Consider the following 12,729-nt stretch of genomic DNA (forward strand, 5'->3'; position numbering starts at 1 on the left):
GTCTGAGGTCCGAGTCTGAGGTCTGAGTCTGAAGTCTGAGGTCTGAGGTCCGAGTCTGACTCAGAGACAGCTTCAGCTCCTGTCTGTGACTCCAGGCAATGGATACATGGAGATAATGAAGTCTCTGGCCCCAGTGTCCACCTTTAGCTTTACTCTGTGCTGATTTCTATGTTAGCGTTCCTCTTAGCTCACCTGATCACTGAAACACTTGAGTCAGGAGAAGATTGACAGTTTGAAAGCAGCGAGTGAGGAAGAGGAGGAGGTCCTGATCTGCTGAGTCATTTACCTGAAACTTTAAAATCTCAGGTGTGTTCTTACAGCCTACCTTTGAACATTATTACATCTGGGCGGAGAATCGGTTTTGCTGTTTGTTCTCTTGGCTCAATTACACGACCACTAGATGGTGCGAAAGGTGCACAGAGACAGGACACACTCCAGGTTCTGTGTGTGTGCAGGTGAATGCATGCGTTTCCACAAACACTAAAACACTCCTGCGTCAGGCTCTACTGTTACACTATACAATAACACACTCACACACTGTACTTCTGGCCTTGTCTCTCTTGTTGCGGCTGAACAGTTTGATGCTGACGGGGGAGGATGAGGGTTGATGGTTTGACTCCCTGGAGGCAGACCTGAAGATCCCACTGAAACTCAGCCTGACACACACACACAGTGCAGTGTGAGTCTCTTTAAAGATAAATCTCCGAGTGTCACTTTTCATGTTTGTGTGTGTGTTCAGGTGTGTTTATTTACCTGCGTGGGGATCTGGGCGGTGAGTCCAGCTGCGGGGGTCCGGGCTGGTAGGGGAAGATGGTTTTAGGAGAGCTGGGGCTGGTCTTGGAGCTGGAGGTCCTGGCGGGGGCGGAGCGTGGGCTAGAGGGTCGGCTGAAGGGAGACCGATGGAAGAAGCTCCTGGTGGGGCTGGCAGAGTGGCACACGGGCTCCCCCTGCTGGATGGGAGGAAGTCATGATGGTAAACCTTCCTAACTGGATCTGTTCTGCTGTGGAACAGCTGGAGAACAGCTGGAGAACAGCTGTGTGACGTCAGCACACAGCTGGACATGCTGCTCCTCAGGGTTCCCTGCTAGGACCAGTTCTGTTTACATCATACATTCAGGTCCATTTATATTTGGACACGGACACAAGTTTGGTTTTTTTACCCGTTCACTGAAACATATTCCAGCTGTAGTTATGTAATGGACACAACGTGACAACGTGCAGACTCAGCGTGCAGTCGAGGTGGCCACATTCAGACTGGATGAGGGTTTAGGAGTGTCAGCGCTTTAACATGTGCCAGCCTCTTTTTAAAGGGACCAAAATGTTAGTCCAATAATCACGTGACTGATTGAGCGATCGCCTTCCTTTACACAACAACTCAAAGCTTCCACTGCGCCTTTCCCACCTGTGCGTAGCCATGCCTCCCCCCAGGACACTTGTGCAGCAGGTTATATACATCCTACACACAGTCATTGGACCATTGACTCCAAGACTATTCACGAGCATCTTTATGTCTTTAAGCAGATTAAAAGTCCGCAGTGGATCTGAGGTGTGGCGCTGGTGTTTGGAAGGTTTGGCTGTGACAACATGAGGTCAAAGGTCTCCATGCAGGTGAAACAATCCATCCTGGCTACAATATTAGGAGTGACAAAATCTACAGTTTGGTGCTGAGAGGAAAGAAAGCACTGCACTGACTCAGGCCCGGGCTCGGGACGCTGCACACGAATGTGATTCCCTCTACTCTGAAATCAAATCGGGGTCAGGTTAAATTAAACATGGCCTTACCTTACTGCCACCGTCCCTCTCGGCTCGGCCCGGGTCTCCGTCCAGGAAGGGCATGGTGAAGACGCTCAGGTCCTGCAGCAACACAGAGACGATAACGCTGAACTGCTGAACTGCAGAGCGAAGTGGAAACTCAGACGCCTGGCATACGGAGGACCAGCCTCCTCTCCTGTTGCATCATGGGACAGTTTGGGAGGTAAACATGAGGGCGACGAGGGAGCAGGCTGAAATTATCAGCAAACATCTGCTGAGCCGGTTGAAGCATAAACTCTGGTTTCAGCTGGTCTGAGAGTCTGAGATCAAACTCCGCCTCCATCTGCGTCTCCCAACTTTAAACTCGTCCTGCAGGTTACAGCGTCATCGAGTCCACGAGCAGGAAGTCATAGAGGGCGACAAACGGCAAGCAGCAACACCCGCACAGGCGGATGCGGCTTCACCTTCCTCTGAGCAAAATTGTTCACCACTACACTCTTCCCGAGGGGAGCTCAGAGGTCAGAGGTCACCACGAGGAGGGCATCCTGCAAGGCGGCGATCAGGGTTCACTCGCCCCTCTTCCTCCAGCACACTGCCTTTCTCACCAGCCTGTCTCACTGGTTGCCATTGGAAACGGATGGCTGGGATGTGGACCAACTGTGTTATCCACACACACACACACACACAGTCGTGTTTTCATATCTTTGTGGGGACATCTAATAGACATAATGCTTCCCCTAGCGTGTGTGTGTGTGTGTGTTTAGTGGTTCCAGAGGTGGACGAGAGTCGAGTTGACCCGTGACCCTCAGTGAACTCCAGGTCAATCTGTCCTCTGGGGATCAGGCTAATTGTTGGACAACAGATTAAATCAACCAGTGTTTGGCTGCCCCGGGGTGGTGACGGAGGCGGTCTGTGATGCAGTTCGGAGTCAGCCACGGACGTTAGTGTGGACCATGAGACCAGAGGAGACGAGCAGGAACACTCCTCAAACACTCCCGTCCACCGGGCCTCACCCGCCTCTCACCCGCCCACCACCACCATCACTCAGTGTGGCTTCATCTCAAACCTGCAGGGACTCAAGCCTGTCCTCAGCGTGTTCACATGAAGTCCTGCATGGACGAGCGTCCTCCAACCAGAACAGCTGCTGACTGCCGGTCACTGCGGCTCTGTGTGTGCGTGCGTGAGAGGTCAGAGGTCACACACTTTCACACGTATGTAGCACACAAATGTTAATGTGCACGACGGTGCAGCTGGAAGGCCGAAGGTTCGAGTCCGTGCCGCGCTCACACAGAACAATGCTGCAGCTGTCGCCGATCCCGCTTCGTGACGTGAGCATCGGCGTGCTCGCCGCAACATCTGTGCCGCTGTCACCGAGGTCATGAGAACGCAGCGAGGGTGGGCGGCGTTATCACCGCTCTGCTCTGTGACCATAAACCTGCTGTCACCTGACATCAGAGCGTTGTGTGTGTGTGTAAATGACTGTGAGCAGACATTAGGAGTTGATCCCCGAGTGCATCCAGCACAGATCCTGATGGTGCCGCTCACACTGCTGCTGTACGTGTCTGAAAGCTGCTGGGATGCTCCAGGGCCGGTTTGTAAAAAGGAAATGTTCATGTTTTGTGTTTTTTGTGATATTATGATGAAATCAAGCTTGTAATAGGACGCCTGCTCCACCTCTGGCACACAGGGTCTCGTGCTGAAAGCTGAGGCGGCCTCTGAGGCAGAACTCAAAGTCCTGGGTTTGACTAACAGTGGGAAACCCTGATGTTTGTGTTCAAAGTTCAAACGTGATGTAGCTTCAGTACACGGAGAGCGACTGACAGCAGCTCAGTGGTCGTTTCAAAGGTGTGTTTGTGTGAACTCGCTGCTCCAGTTTAACTGAAGAAGCCGTCTGAGTAAATGTCAGATGACACACAGTGACATCAGCACACAGGTCTCCATGGTAACCGAGGTCGACCTGCAGAATACTGATGATGGTTCAGTCGTAGTACTTTCCTGCAAACATTACTGCTAAAGCCCTGTGTGTACTCCCTGCTATTGCAGTATCCTCAGAGGTGCTGCTTTCTGTCCCATAATGCAGTGCGGCAGCTTTATTCCCAGCAGCAGAATTCAGAAAACAACACAGCACAATAACTGCTGCTATTAAAGTGGTTAATGACATTGTTGATTCAATGGACTGCAAAAAATACTGTGCTGCTCTTTTTCTTGACTTGTCAGAATCAGAATCAGAAACTTTATTGTCATTGTCACGAGAACAACGAAATGAAGAATGGTCCCCGATCATTGCATCATCCCTAGCAATATCAAAATATAAATAAAACAATAAAATTCAATAAATAAAATAGAATACTTAAAATACTAATAAGATGTAACAGTAAAACATTCACATACATTCCCACACACATGCTTCAGGCCGTGCATAGATTAACACAAGAGTGGCGTGATGGACATTTTTTTGTAGTATTCAGATGTGTTATTGCAGTTGGATAACAGCTGTGTTTGAGTCTATTAGTCCTTGCTCTGATTGCCCTGTACCGTCTGCCTGAGGGCAACAGTTCGAACAGGGAGTGGCCAGGATGTGAGGTGTCTTTTATGATGTTTTGGGCCTTTTTAAAACAGTGGACGTTGTGTAGAACTTCCAGTGTGGGGAGAGGGCAGCCAGTGATCTTTTGGGCGGTGTTAATGATCCCTTGGAGTGCTTTCCTCTGAGCCCCTGTGCAGCTAGTGTACCAAATACATATGCAGTAAGTTAGAACACTCTCAATGGTGGCTCTGTAGAAGGACACCAGCAGTCTCTGTGCGATGTTATTCCTCCTGAGAAGGCTTTTGATACAGTTGACCATGCTATTTTATTAAATAGACTAAACAATATTGGTCTATCTGTAAATGCTGTAAGTTGGTTTTCAAATTACTTGTCAGCAAGAAAACAGTGTGTCCGTGCTGCTGGGTCTTCTTCCTCTTTTCTCCCAGTATCCAAAGGAGTTCCGCAGGGCTCCATATTAGGCCATTGCTATTTTCTCTTTACATAAACAACCTTTGTGATAATTTGTCAAATGCAGCATTTCATCTTTATGCAGATGATACAATTATTTATTGTTCATCCCCTTCAGTAGCACAAACCCTGCAATTTCTGCAGTCTGCCTTTGATGTCGTTCAGTCCCATTTAACTCAACTTAAGTTGGTGTTAAATCCAGAGAAATCCAAGTTCATGTTATTCTCAAATGGCAAAGAGTTGTTAGCTACGTCTCCTAAGATTAAAACAATTCAAGGATCTGAAATTGAAATGGTCACATCTTACAAGTATCTAGGGATCATTATAGATCAGAATTTGTCATTTAAGACTCACATTCAAAGGCTTGTGTCGAAGTTAAAACTAAAACTAGGTTACTTTTTTAGAAACCAATCCTGTTTCTCCCTCCAAGTGAGAAAACATTTGATTCGTGCAACCTTTTTACCTTTATTGGATTATGGTGACCTGCTTTTTATGAATGCACCTGCCCACTACCTAAAGAGGTTGGATACTGTGTACCATTGTGCTTTACGTTTTATTACTGGCTATGGAAATCGTGTACATCATTGTTCTTTGTATGCTGCTGCTAAATGTCCATCTTTGCATATTCGCAGACTCTCCCATTGGTTGATCTTTATCTATAAATCTCTCCTTGGGCTGGTTCCATCTTATTTATGTGTTTATATGTGTAAAAACCACAACCAATACAACCTTCGTTCGAACAAAATCATACAATTGATTGTCCCAAAAATCAGAACAGAATTGGGGAAAAGGGCTTTTAAATACGCTGCCCCTGCTTCCTGGAATAATCTGCAGAAGGAACTGAAATGATCAGAATTGGTTACCTTGGGAGAGTTTAAGTCTGTCTTAAAGGAACGAGAGAACAGCTCTTTTACTCAGTGTGATTGTTTTTAATGTACTCTTAATTTGATCTGTTATTGTATATTTTACACATGTTTGTATGGGATATTGTATTTGTTTTAAATGTTATATACCTATGTGGTATGTGACTTTTGTTGCTATGATGCCAGGTCTCTCTTGTAAATGAGATTTTTAATCTCGATAAATAAAGGATTAATAAAAAATTCCCGATCACCACAGTAACCACGCCTCTTTCCTCCCTGCAGCTCCTCTCTTTGTGAGCAGACTGTAGGATGTTTGACATGAACATGTGAAGCTCCGCCTGCTGCTCCTCACGCTAACATTAAAACTCACAAACAGTCAGAGCTGCGTCAGCGTGAGCGGCTGAGCTGCACCTGCACTTTTAATGACATCGTGCGACCAATAATAGGGCTGCTGTGAGGTCACTGTAGCAACACAGTGCCCGAGAAGGTGGAGCTCCAGAAATTCTAGGATTTTGATTGGATGTTACTGATCGCCAAGTGTGTTGTGTGATTTTGTGTGTGTTGTGTGTGTGGTGTGTGATGTGTGGTCGTCTGTGTGTGACTGTATGCTAATACCATCCCCTGATTGTCCACCTCAGGGCTCTGGAAACAAGCGTTGCTGATCAAACACGAACCTGATTGTAGGGATCACAGCACTGGGCTAGGGTCGTTCACCGGTGCGCTACGGACATCACGCTTGGTTAATTTTCTAAAGTCAGGTCGTCGTAGTACGAGCCGCAACTCTATGAGATGATTAAGAGTGTTGTGACATCATGCAAGTTTGTCTCAGCAGCGCGCGTGTTAAGCTCACGGAGACTCTCTCGGAGATCAGCTACAGTATTTGTCTTTGTGTCCCGTTTGGATCTTTAGCCATCAGAATTGTTGTCTGCCAAGAAAGATTTCAAGTGGATCATCATGGCCTTGCCATATTGGTCCATTTGATTGACCTTTATTATAATTATGAATTTATTTTATTTTCAGTTGTTACAGATGGGACAGACATGACTGGGGGACAGGACACGGAGACAGAAAGAGAGCGAGAGAGGAAAAAGAAAAGCAAACAAACAAAAAATAAAAGAAATTGAAGGTTTAGGAAAGAGGAGCAGAGGAGATGATTGCAGCGCTCAGCGGGACGGCCGCTGCGGTTTGTGGCTTCATGCTGTGAGTGCAGGAAGTGTTTGATTTATCCTCCAATCACAGCTAAGAACACGTGTTGATGATGTGCTCTGGGCTTCCTCTCTGATCGAGCTCTGTGATAACGACGGAGCGCTGCCGTGATGTGTGTGCAGACGGTGTGAGGTGAAGCTTCCCTCTGCTCTCCTGCAGTCGTCGCTGTTTGCACATGGGCGGCCACCAGGCCAGCTCCGGGCTTCCGCTGGAGGCGCGGGCGACCGCCAGAGTGGACACTTCCCTGTCGCTGGGCCGGGGCGTGGGGCGCCGATGGTCGGGGCTCGCCTGCTCGCGGATGGGGGTGAAGCGGGCGATGGAGGTATGTGGCGGGGTGTGTTTGGTGGTGGTGATGTGTACGGCTGGCAGCGGGAGAGCTGCAGCGTTGCATGTACTGCAGTCGTCTGTGGTGTGAAGATACGAGATGTGCAGCACCTGGATGCCTGTGCTGGCATTTCTCCTGCGGTGTTGCTATCAGTGTGAAGAGTGGGAGAAGAGGGTTGCATTGACAATCCAACACAATGGGCAGCACATTGAACACATTTTATAAGTGGTCAGAAACTTGTAAATAACTCATGAAAGAATAAAGTTACGTTGAAACCAAGCACACCATTGTTTTTCTTGTGACATTACCAATAAGTTTGATGTGTCACATGGCCCTCTTCCTATTGAAAAAACAAAAGTTGTATCCAAGATGGCCGACTTCTAAATGGCCACCATGGTCACCACCCATCTTGAGGAGTTTGCCCCCTCACATATACTAATGTGCCACAAACAGGACTTTAATATCACCAACCATTCCCATGTTATTACGGTGTATCCATTAAACATGTAACCAGCTGCATGTGTGTTTGGAAAAAAAGGATCCGCCCCTGGTCTGAGCTCGCTGTCGCCGGCAGCAGGTGGTCCAGCTCGTTATTGGTGCTCCGCTCTTCTTCTCTGTGCTTTAATTAGACGAGTGTGGAGGACTGTGGAGGACGCTTTGTGACACACCATGAAAGCATTTCCTCTGTGTGTGTGCTGCAGGGCTGAGCCGTGGGACTGCCGACACCAGGGAGTGTGTGTATTACAACGTGAACTACGAGACCGAGAAGACGAACCAGAGCGGCGTTGAGCGCTGCGAGGACGAGCAGGACAAACGCTCGCACTGCTACGCCTCCTGGAGGAACAACTCGGGCTCCATCGAGCTGGTGAAGAAGGGATGCTGGCTGGACGACTTCAACTGCTACACCGGTACACACACACACACACACAAACAGCACACACACACACCCCGCACACACACCGCACACACACACACACACACAACACACACACACACACCTACACAATAAATGAGCTCCTCCAGCCAATCATCACACACCGACCACAGTGTGATCCATGCTGTCACGTTTACCTTCTTGCACTGAGCTGATCCAGGATCTGCTTCGATCCAAATCACAGCCACAGTCACCTAAATGTGTTTTATGTTGTCAGGTAGACCCCACAATGACTGAAGTCCTGTAAATGCATGTAAACAAATCTATGACAGTCAGTCTGTCCTGTCCTGCTGCGTTCCTGTTTCCCTTCAGAGCAGCTGCTCACAGGGACGTGATCATTGACCCTGAAGATCCTCTGTGGGATTAAAACAGGGCAACATGCTGGGGGGCTGCGTCCTCCCACCTGGTGTACTATGTGCTGCAGACCACGCGGTCACGAGGGTGGAACGCCACTTTATCCCTGGCAGTGTTGGGAGTAATGGAATACATGCAGAATACAAAATATGAGTAACTATATTCCATTACAGTTACCGTTTAAAAAGGTGGTAATCAGAATACAGCTTTGTCCCTGGCAGTGTTGGGAGTAATGGAATACATGCAGAATACAAAATATGAGTAACTATATTCCATTACAGTTACCGTTTAAAAAGGTGGTAATCAGAATACAGTTACTTTGTTGAAATAAATGGATTACACGGCGGTCTTTTCCTGTTTCATACGTCAGGCTGTGCTCTCTCTGTTTTTGGTGATTCCCAAACCAAACACGCATTAAGAGGCTCTGATGTCACCTCTACTTGCAGCCGCATAATGGCGTGAAGAAATATTTTTTAAAATGATTTAATATGAAGGCAACAGGCAGAGTGTTGCAGGCATCGCCCTAAAGCCTGATGGGCAGTGTAGTCCGTGCTGCAGGGAGGATGGACTGCTGTACCCGTGATGTGTCTGTGAGCGAGGGGGGAGAAAAAAGTACGAGCTGTCACCGAGCAGTTGTTCCTGTTTTCCTCCGAAACAATCAGCTCCGTTGGAGCCTTTCAACGCCTCTCTCTGTCTCTGCTAGCAAAGTTGAGCCAGACAACAAAGTAAAGCTAGTTTTCAGCTACGAGCCCGACACAGAGGTCCCTTTACTACGGTTTTATATACGAGCCTTACCTAATGTCCACCTACTGTTACTCATTTATATTAAGATTTAAACATCTAGCTGGTGTTGGTGTGGAGAGTAACCTTCATTAATAGTAATGAATCAGCTACAGGTACCTTGGTGTTCATCTGAACAACAGACTGGACTGGACTCATAACTCAGACGCCCTCTACAGGAAAGGGCAGAGCAGGCTGTACCTGCTGCGGAGACTCAGGTCGTTTGGAGTGGAGGGCCCACTCCTGAAGACCTTCTATGACTCTGTGGTGGCTTCTGCTATCTTTTATGGTGTGGTCTGCTGGGGCGGCAGCATCTCTGCCGGGGACAGGAAGAGACTGAACAGGCTGATCAGGGCCAGCTCTGTTCTGCCCTCTGGACCCAGTGGAGGTGGAGAGTGACAGGAGAACGGCGGCTAAGCTGTCATCCCTGTTGGACAGCATCTCCCACCCCATGCAGCAGACTGTCAAAAAATAATATAAAACAGTGTGCAAATACTGATAACAGTGCAAATGTTTGCAATATAAGTATGTAAACATCTATGTTTAGTGAACTTTGCAGTGTTGCTCTGTGGTGCAGCTACGACACCGTAGCAAAGTTTACACACTGTGTCTACTTGATCCACGTCTGACTGAACCCATAATGTTTCCACACCACTGAAGTTTTTTACCTCTTTTCAACCAACGGCAGTCACTCTCCTCTCCAAATAACTTCTGCTTAGCTTTCCGAGCTTCCCTCGGGTCCTCTTAATTGTTGTGACACGTGTTCGAAATGCAGAGAGGTGCGCTCGATTTGCCACACGGAGCAGCGCGAGAGTAAAGCACGAGGGAGGGGCTAATAATCGGCTCAGTCATTTTTAATGATCGTTGAAAGCCCAGATCGTAATCGTGATTAAAATTCGATTAATTGAGCAGCCCTAGTCAGAGTGTTACTGTGTGTGAAGTCATTTCCTGTCTCTCTCTCAGGCAGCAGTGTGTGGCCACCGAGGAGAGCCCGCAGGTCTTCTTCTGCTGCTGTGAAGGAAACTTCTGCAACGAGCGCTTCACCCACCTGCCGGACATCACCGTGCCACGTGAGTGCCATCTGATTGGTCCGTTAGCACGTGTCACACGTGTCTTCTCCTCGTATCATTGTTTGTGCTTCATGAGGTCGTGACTTCAACAGGTGGTGTCATGGGTGCCTCCTCCATCTTTTATGTACAGTCTTGATATACTGAAACCCGTCGGCAGGTTTCCTCGCACCAGACTGTCAGGGGCGTTTCCAAAGTTACCATGGTAACCCAGCGCCGATAAAGTCCTTTTAAATGTAAATGCAGTCTTTCTGTGTGTGTCAGTGATCAAGGCCCCGCCCCACAGCGTGGGTGTGTTAAACGTGATGATTTACTGCCTGCTGCCCGTCACCATGCTGTCTGTCGCTCTGCTCACCACCGTCTGGATGTACCAACACCGCAAACCTCCGTATGGACACGTGGACATTGCCGAGGTGAGCCTCAAACACTCACGCTTACCTTTTGATGAAACGAGTAGAAGTACTCGGTTACTTTGACCTGCAGACCGGAGCTGATGACGTCAGTTTGACTCTGCAATGCTGAGACGGCTCCATCTGCTGGTGGTCTGCAGGCACTGCAGCAGGAAACATCTCAAACGAGGGTTTGTCACCACATCGTGGTTCCTCATATTGAACTGTAAAACACGGCCAATCGGTCTGATAGGGCGAGAGGCGGGATTCACCTGAACAGGTGGCCCGTGTATTGACAGCACTCTCTTTTTTTTTTTTTTTTTTTTTTTTTTTTTTAAATGACATCAGAAACAGCAGTATGCGACATTACGTGATGGCAGAGCTTCAGTTCATCCTTTGTCATTTTTTTTTTTTTTTTTTTTTTTTTTTAAGAAATAGGACAGGGGGAATGAATGAGAGAAAGAGGGGGAGAGAAAGAAAGAAAACCAAAGGGGAGAAGAGACGGTGAGAAGGGGGGGAAAAAAAAACAACAACTCCTGGGTCACCTGTATGGAGAAAAAAAAAAAAAAAACAAAAACAAACAGAGGAGACAGCAAACAACAAAGAGCAACATAATAATAGAGAAAACAAAGCACCATCACAATAAACTAGCTAGTCATAGATATCAATAGTTACTGAATAATAAACGATATTGTGCAGCACGCAAGATAGACAGCGCACAGTGTGCTTTGAGGCAGCAGCCAAGAAAGCTTTAGTCCGCGTCTGTGAATACCCATGTGTACACCTGTGTGCATACCTGTGTGGATCAGCATGCTTGCATTCCAAAGGTTTCTCCATGTAATGATCTGCTAGGGAGTGTGGGGGGGCCACAGCCCCGTCCTCCAGGGTGTGAAGCGGGTATGGAGGAGATCAAAACTCCAGACATCCAGAGGCCCCACACAAGCACTCTCACTTGGTTCACAATTTTTTATCATATAGCGCCAAATCACAACAAAAGTCGCCTCAAGGCGCTTTATATTGTACAGTAGATCGCACAATAATAGATACAGAGAAAAACCCAACAATCATATGACCCCCTATGAGCAAGCACTTTGGCGACAGTGGGAAGGAAAAACTCCCTTTTAACAGGAAGAAACCTCCAGCAGAACCAGGCTCAGGGAGGGGCGGGGCCATCTGCTGTGATTGGTTGGGGTGAGAGAAGGAAGACAGGATAAAGACATGCTGTGGAAGAGAGACAGAGGTTAATAACAGATATGATTCAATGCAGAGAGGTCTGTTAACACATAGTGAGTGAAGAAGAAACACCCAGTGCATCATGGGAATCCCCCAGCCTACACCTACTGCAGCATAACTAAGTGAGGATTCAGGGGTCACATCAATTCTGACATGGGAGGGGCTTCTGTCATGTTGCTGTCTATAAATGTGTCACATTGATGCCCTCCCCCACTCTCCTTTCCTCTCCTCCAGGATCCTGGTCCACCTCCTGCCTCCCCCCTGCTGGGGCTGAAGCCTCTGCAGCTGCTGGAGGTGAAAGCCAGGGGGCGCTTCGGCTGCGTTTGGAAGGCTCAGATGATGAACGAACACATGGCCGTGAAGATCTTCCCCATGCAGGTACCGGTGTTTGCTCCGAGCATCAGGGCAGCCGTCCTGACTCCCAACCCTTCCTCACCTCCTCCTCCTTCCAGAATAAGGACTCCTGGGAGACCGAGAGGGACGTGTTCATGACGCCGGGCATGAGGCACGAGAACATCCTGAGGTTCATCGCCGCAGAGAAACGAGGGAGCCACCCCGAGGCCGAGCTGTGGCTCATCACAGAGTTCCACGAGAGGGTGAGGAAGGGGGGCCGAGGGGGGGTCAGAAACTCCCGGGGGTGTGGGGTCAATCTCCTGATGTTTGTCTCTGCAGGGCTCGCTGTCGGGCTTCCTGAAGGGAAACATGATCAGCTGGTCCGAGCTGTGCCACATAGCCGAGACGACTGCGCGCGGCCTGGCGTACCTCCACGAAGACGTCCCCCAACTGAAGGGAGAGGGTCCCAAACCGGCCATCGCCCACAGGTCTGCCCAAACC

General features: G+C 48.5%; 2 protein-coding genes across 2 annotated transcripts in view; one reads left to right on the top strand and one right to left on the bottom strand.

Annotated features, from left to right (window-relative positions):
• The window catches only part of LOC102298606 (5'-AMP-activated protein kinase subunit gamma-1), a gene marked incomplete at its 3' end in the record, with an annotated part of 18,490 nt that extends 15,567 nt beyond the window's left edge, over positions 1-2,923 (bottom strand). The window contains 3 exon segments of the mRNA XM_042213020.1: positions 535-656; positions 754-947; positions 1,783-2,923. Of these exon segments, the coding sequence (XP_042068954.1) occupies positions 535-656; positions 754-947; positions 1,783-1,836 (370 nt within the window).
• Positions 2,924-6,757: 3,834 nt separating this feature from the next.
• Positions 6,758-12,716, top strand: LOC121812023 (activin receptor type-2B-like; the record flags this gene model as incomplete). The annotated part of the gene is given in 8 exon segments (XM_042213017.1): positions 6,758-6,807; positions 6,936-7,135; positions 7,840-8,046; positions 10,118-10,276; positions 10,538-10,686; positions 12,130-12,273; positions 12,348-12,491; positions 12,568-12,716. Coding segments are annotated over 8 exon segments (1,202 nt in total), but the record flags the coding sequence as incomplete, so codon positions are not given.
• Positions 12,717-12,729: the final 13 nt, after the last annotated feature.

Source organism: Haplochromis burtoni, unplaced genomic scaffold, assembly GCF_018398535.1.
Source record: "Haplochromis burtoni strain Fernald_Lab_line unplaced genomic scaffold, NCSU_Asbu1 Contig_408, whole genome shotgun sequence".
In the NCBI taxonomy this organism is placed as follows: Eukaryota; Metazoa; Chordata; class Actinopteri; order Cichliformes; family Cichlidae; genus Haplochromis; species Haplochromis burtoni.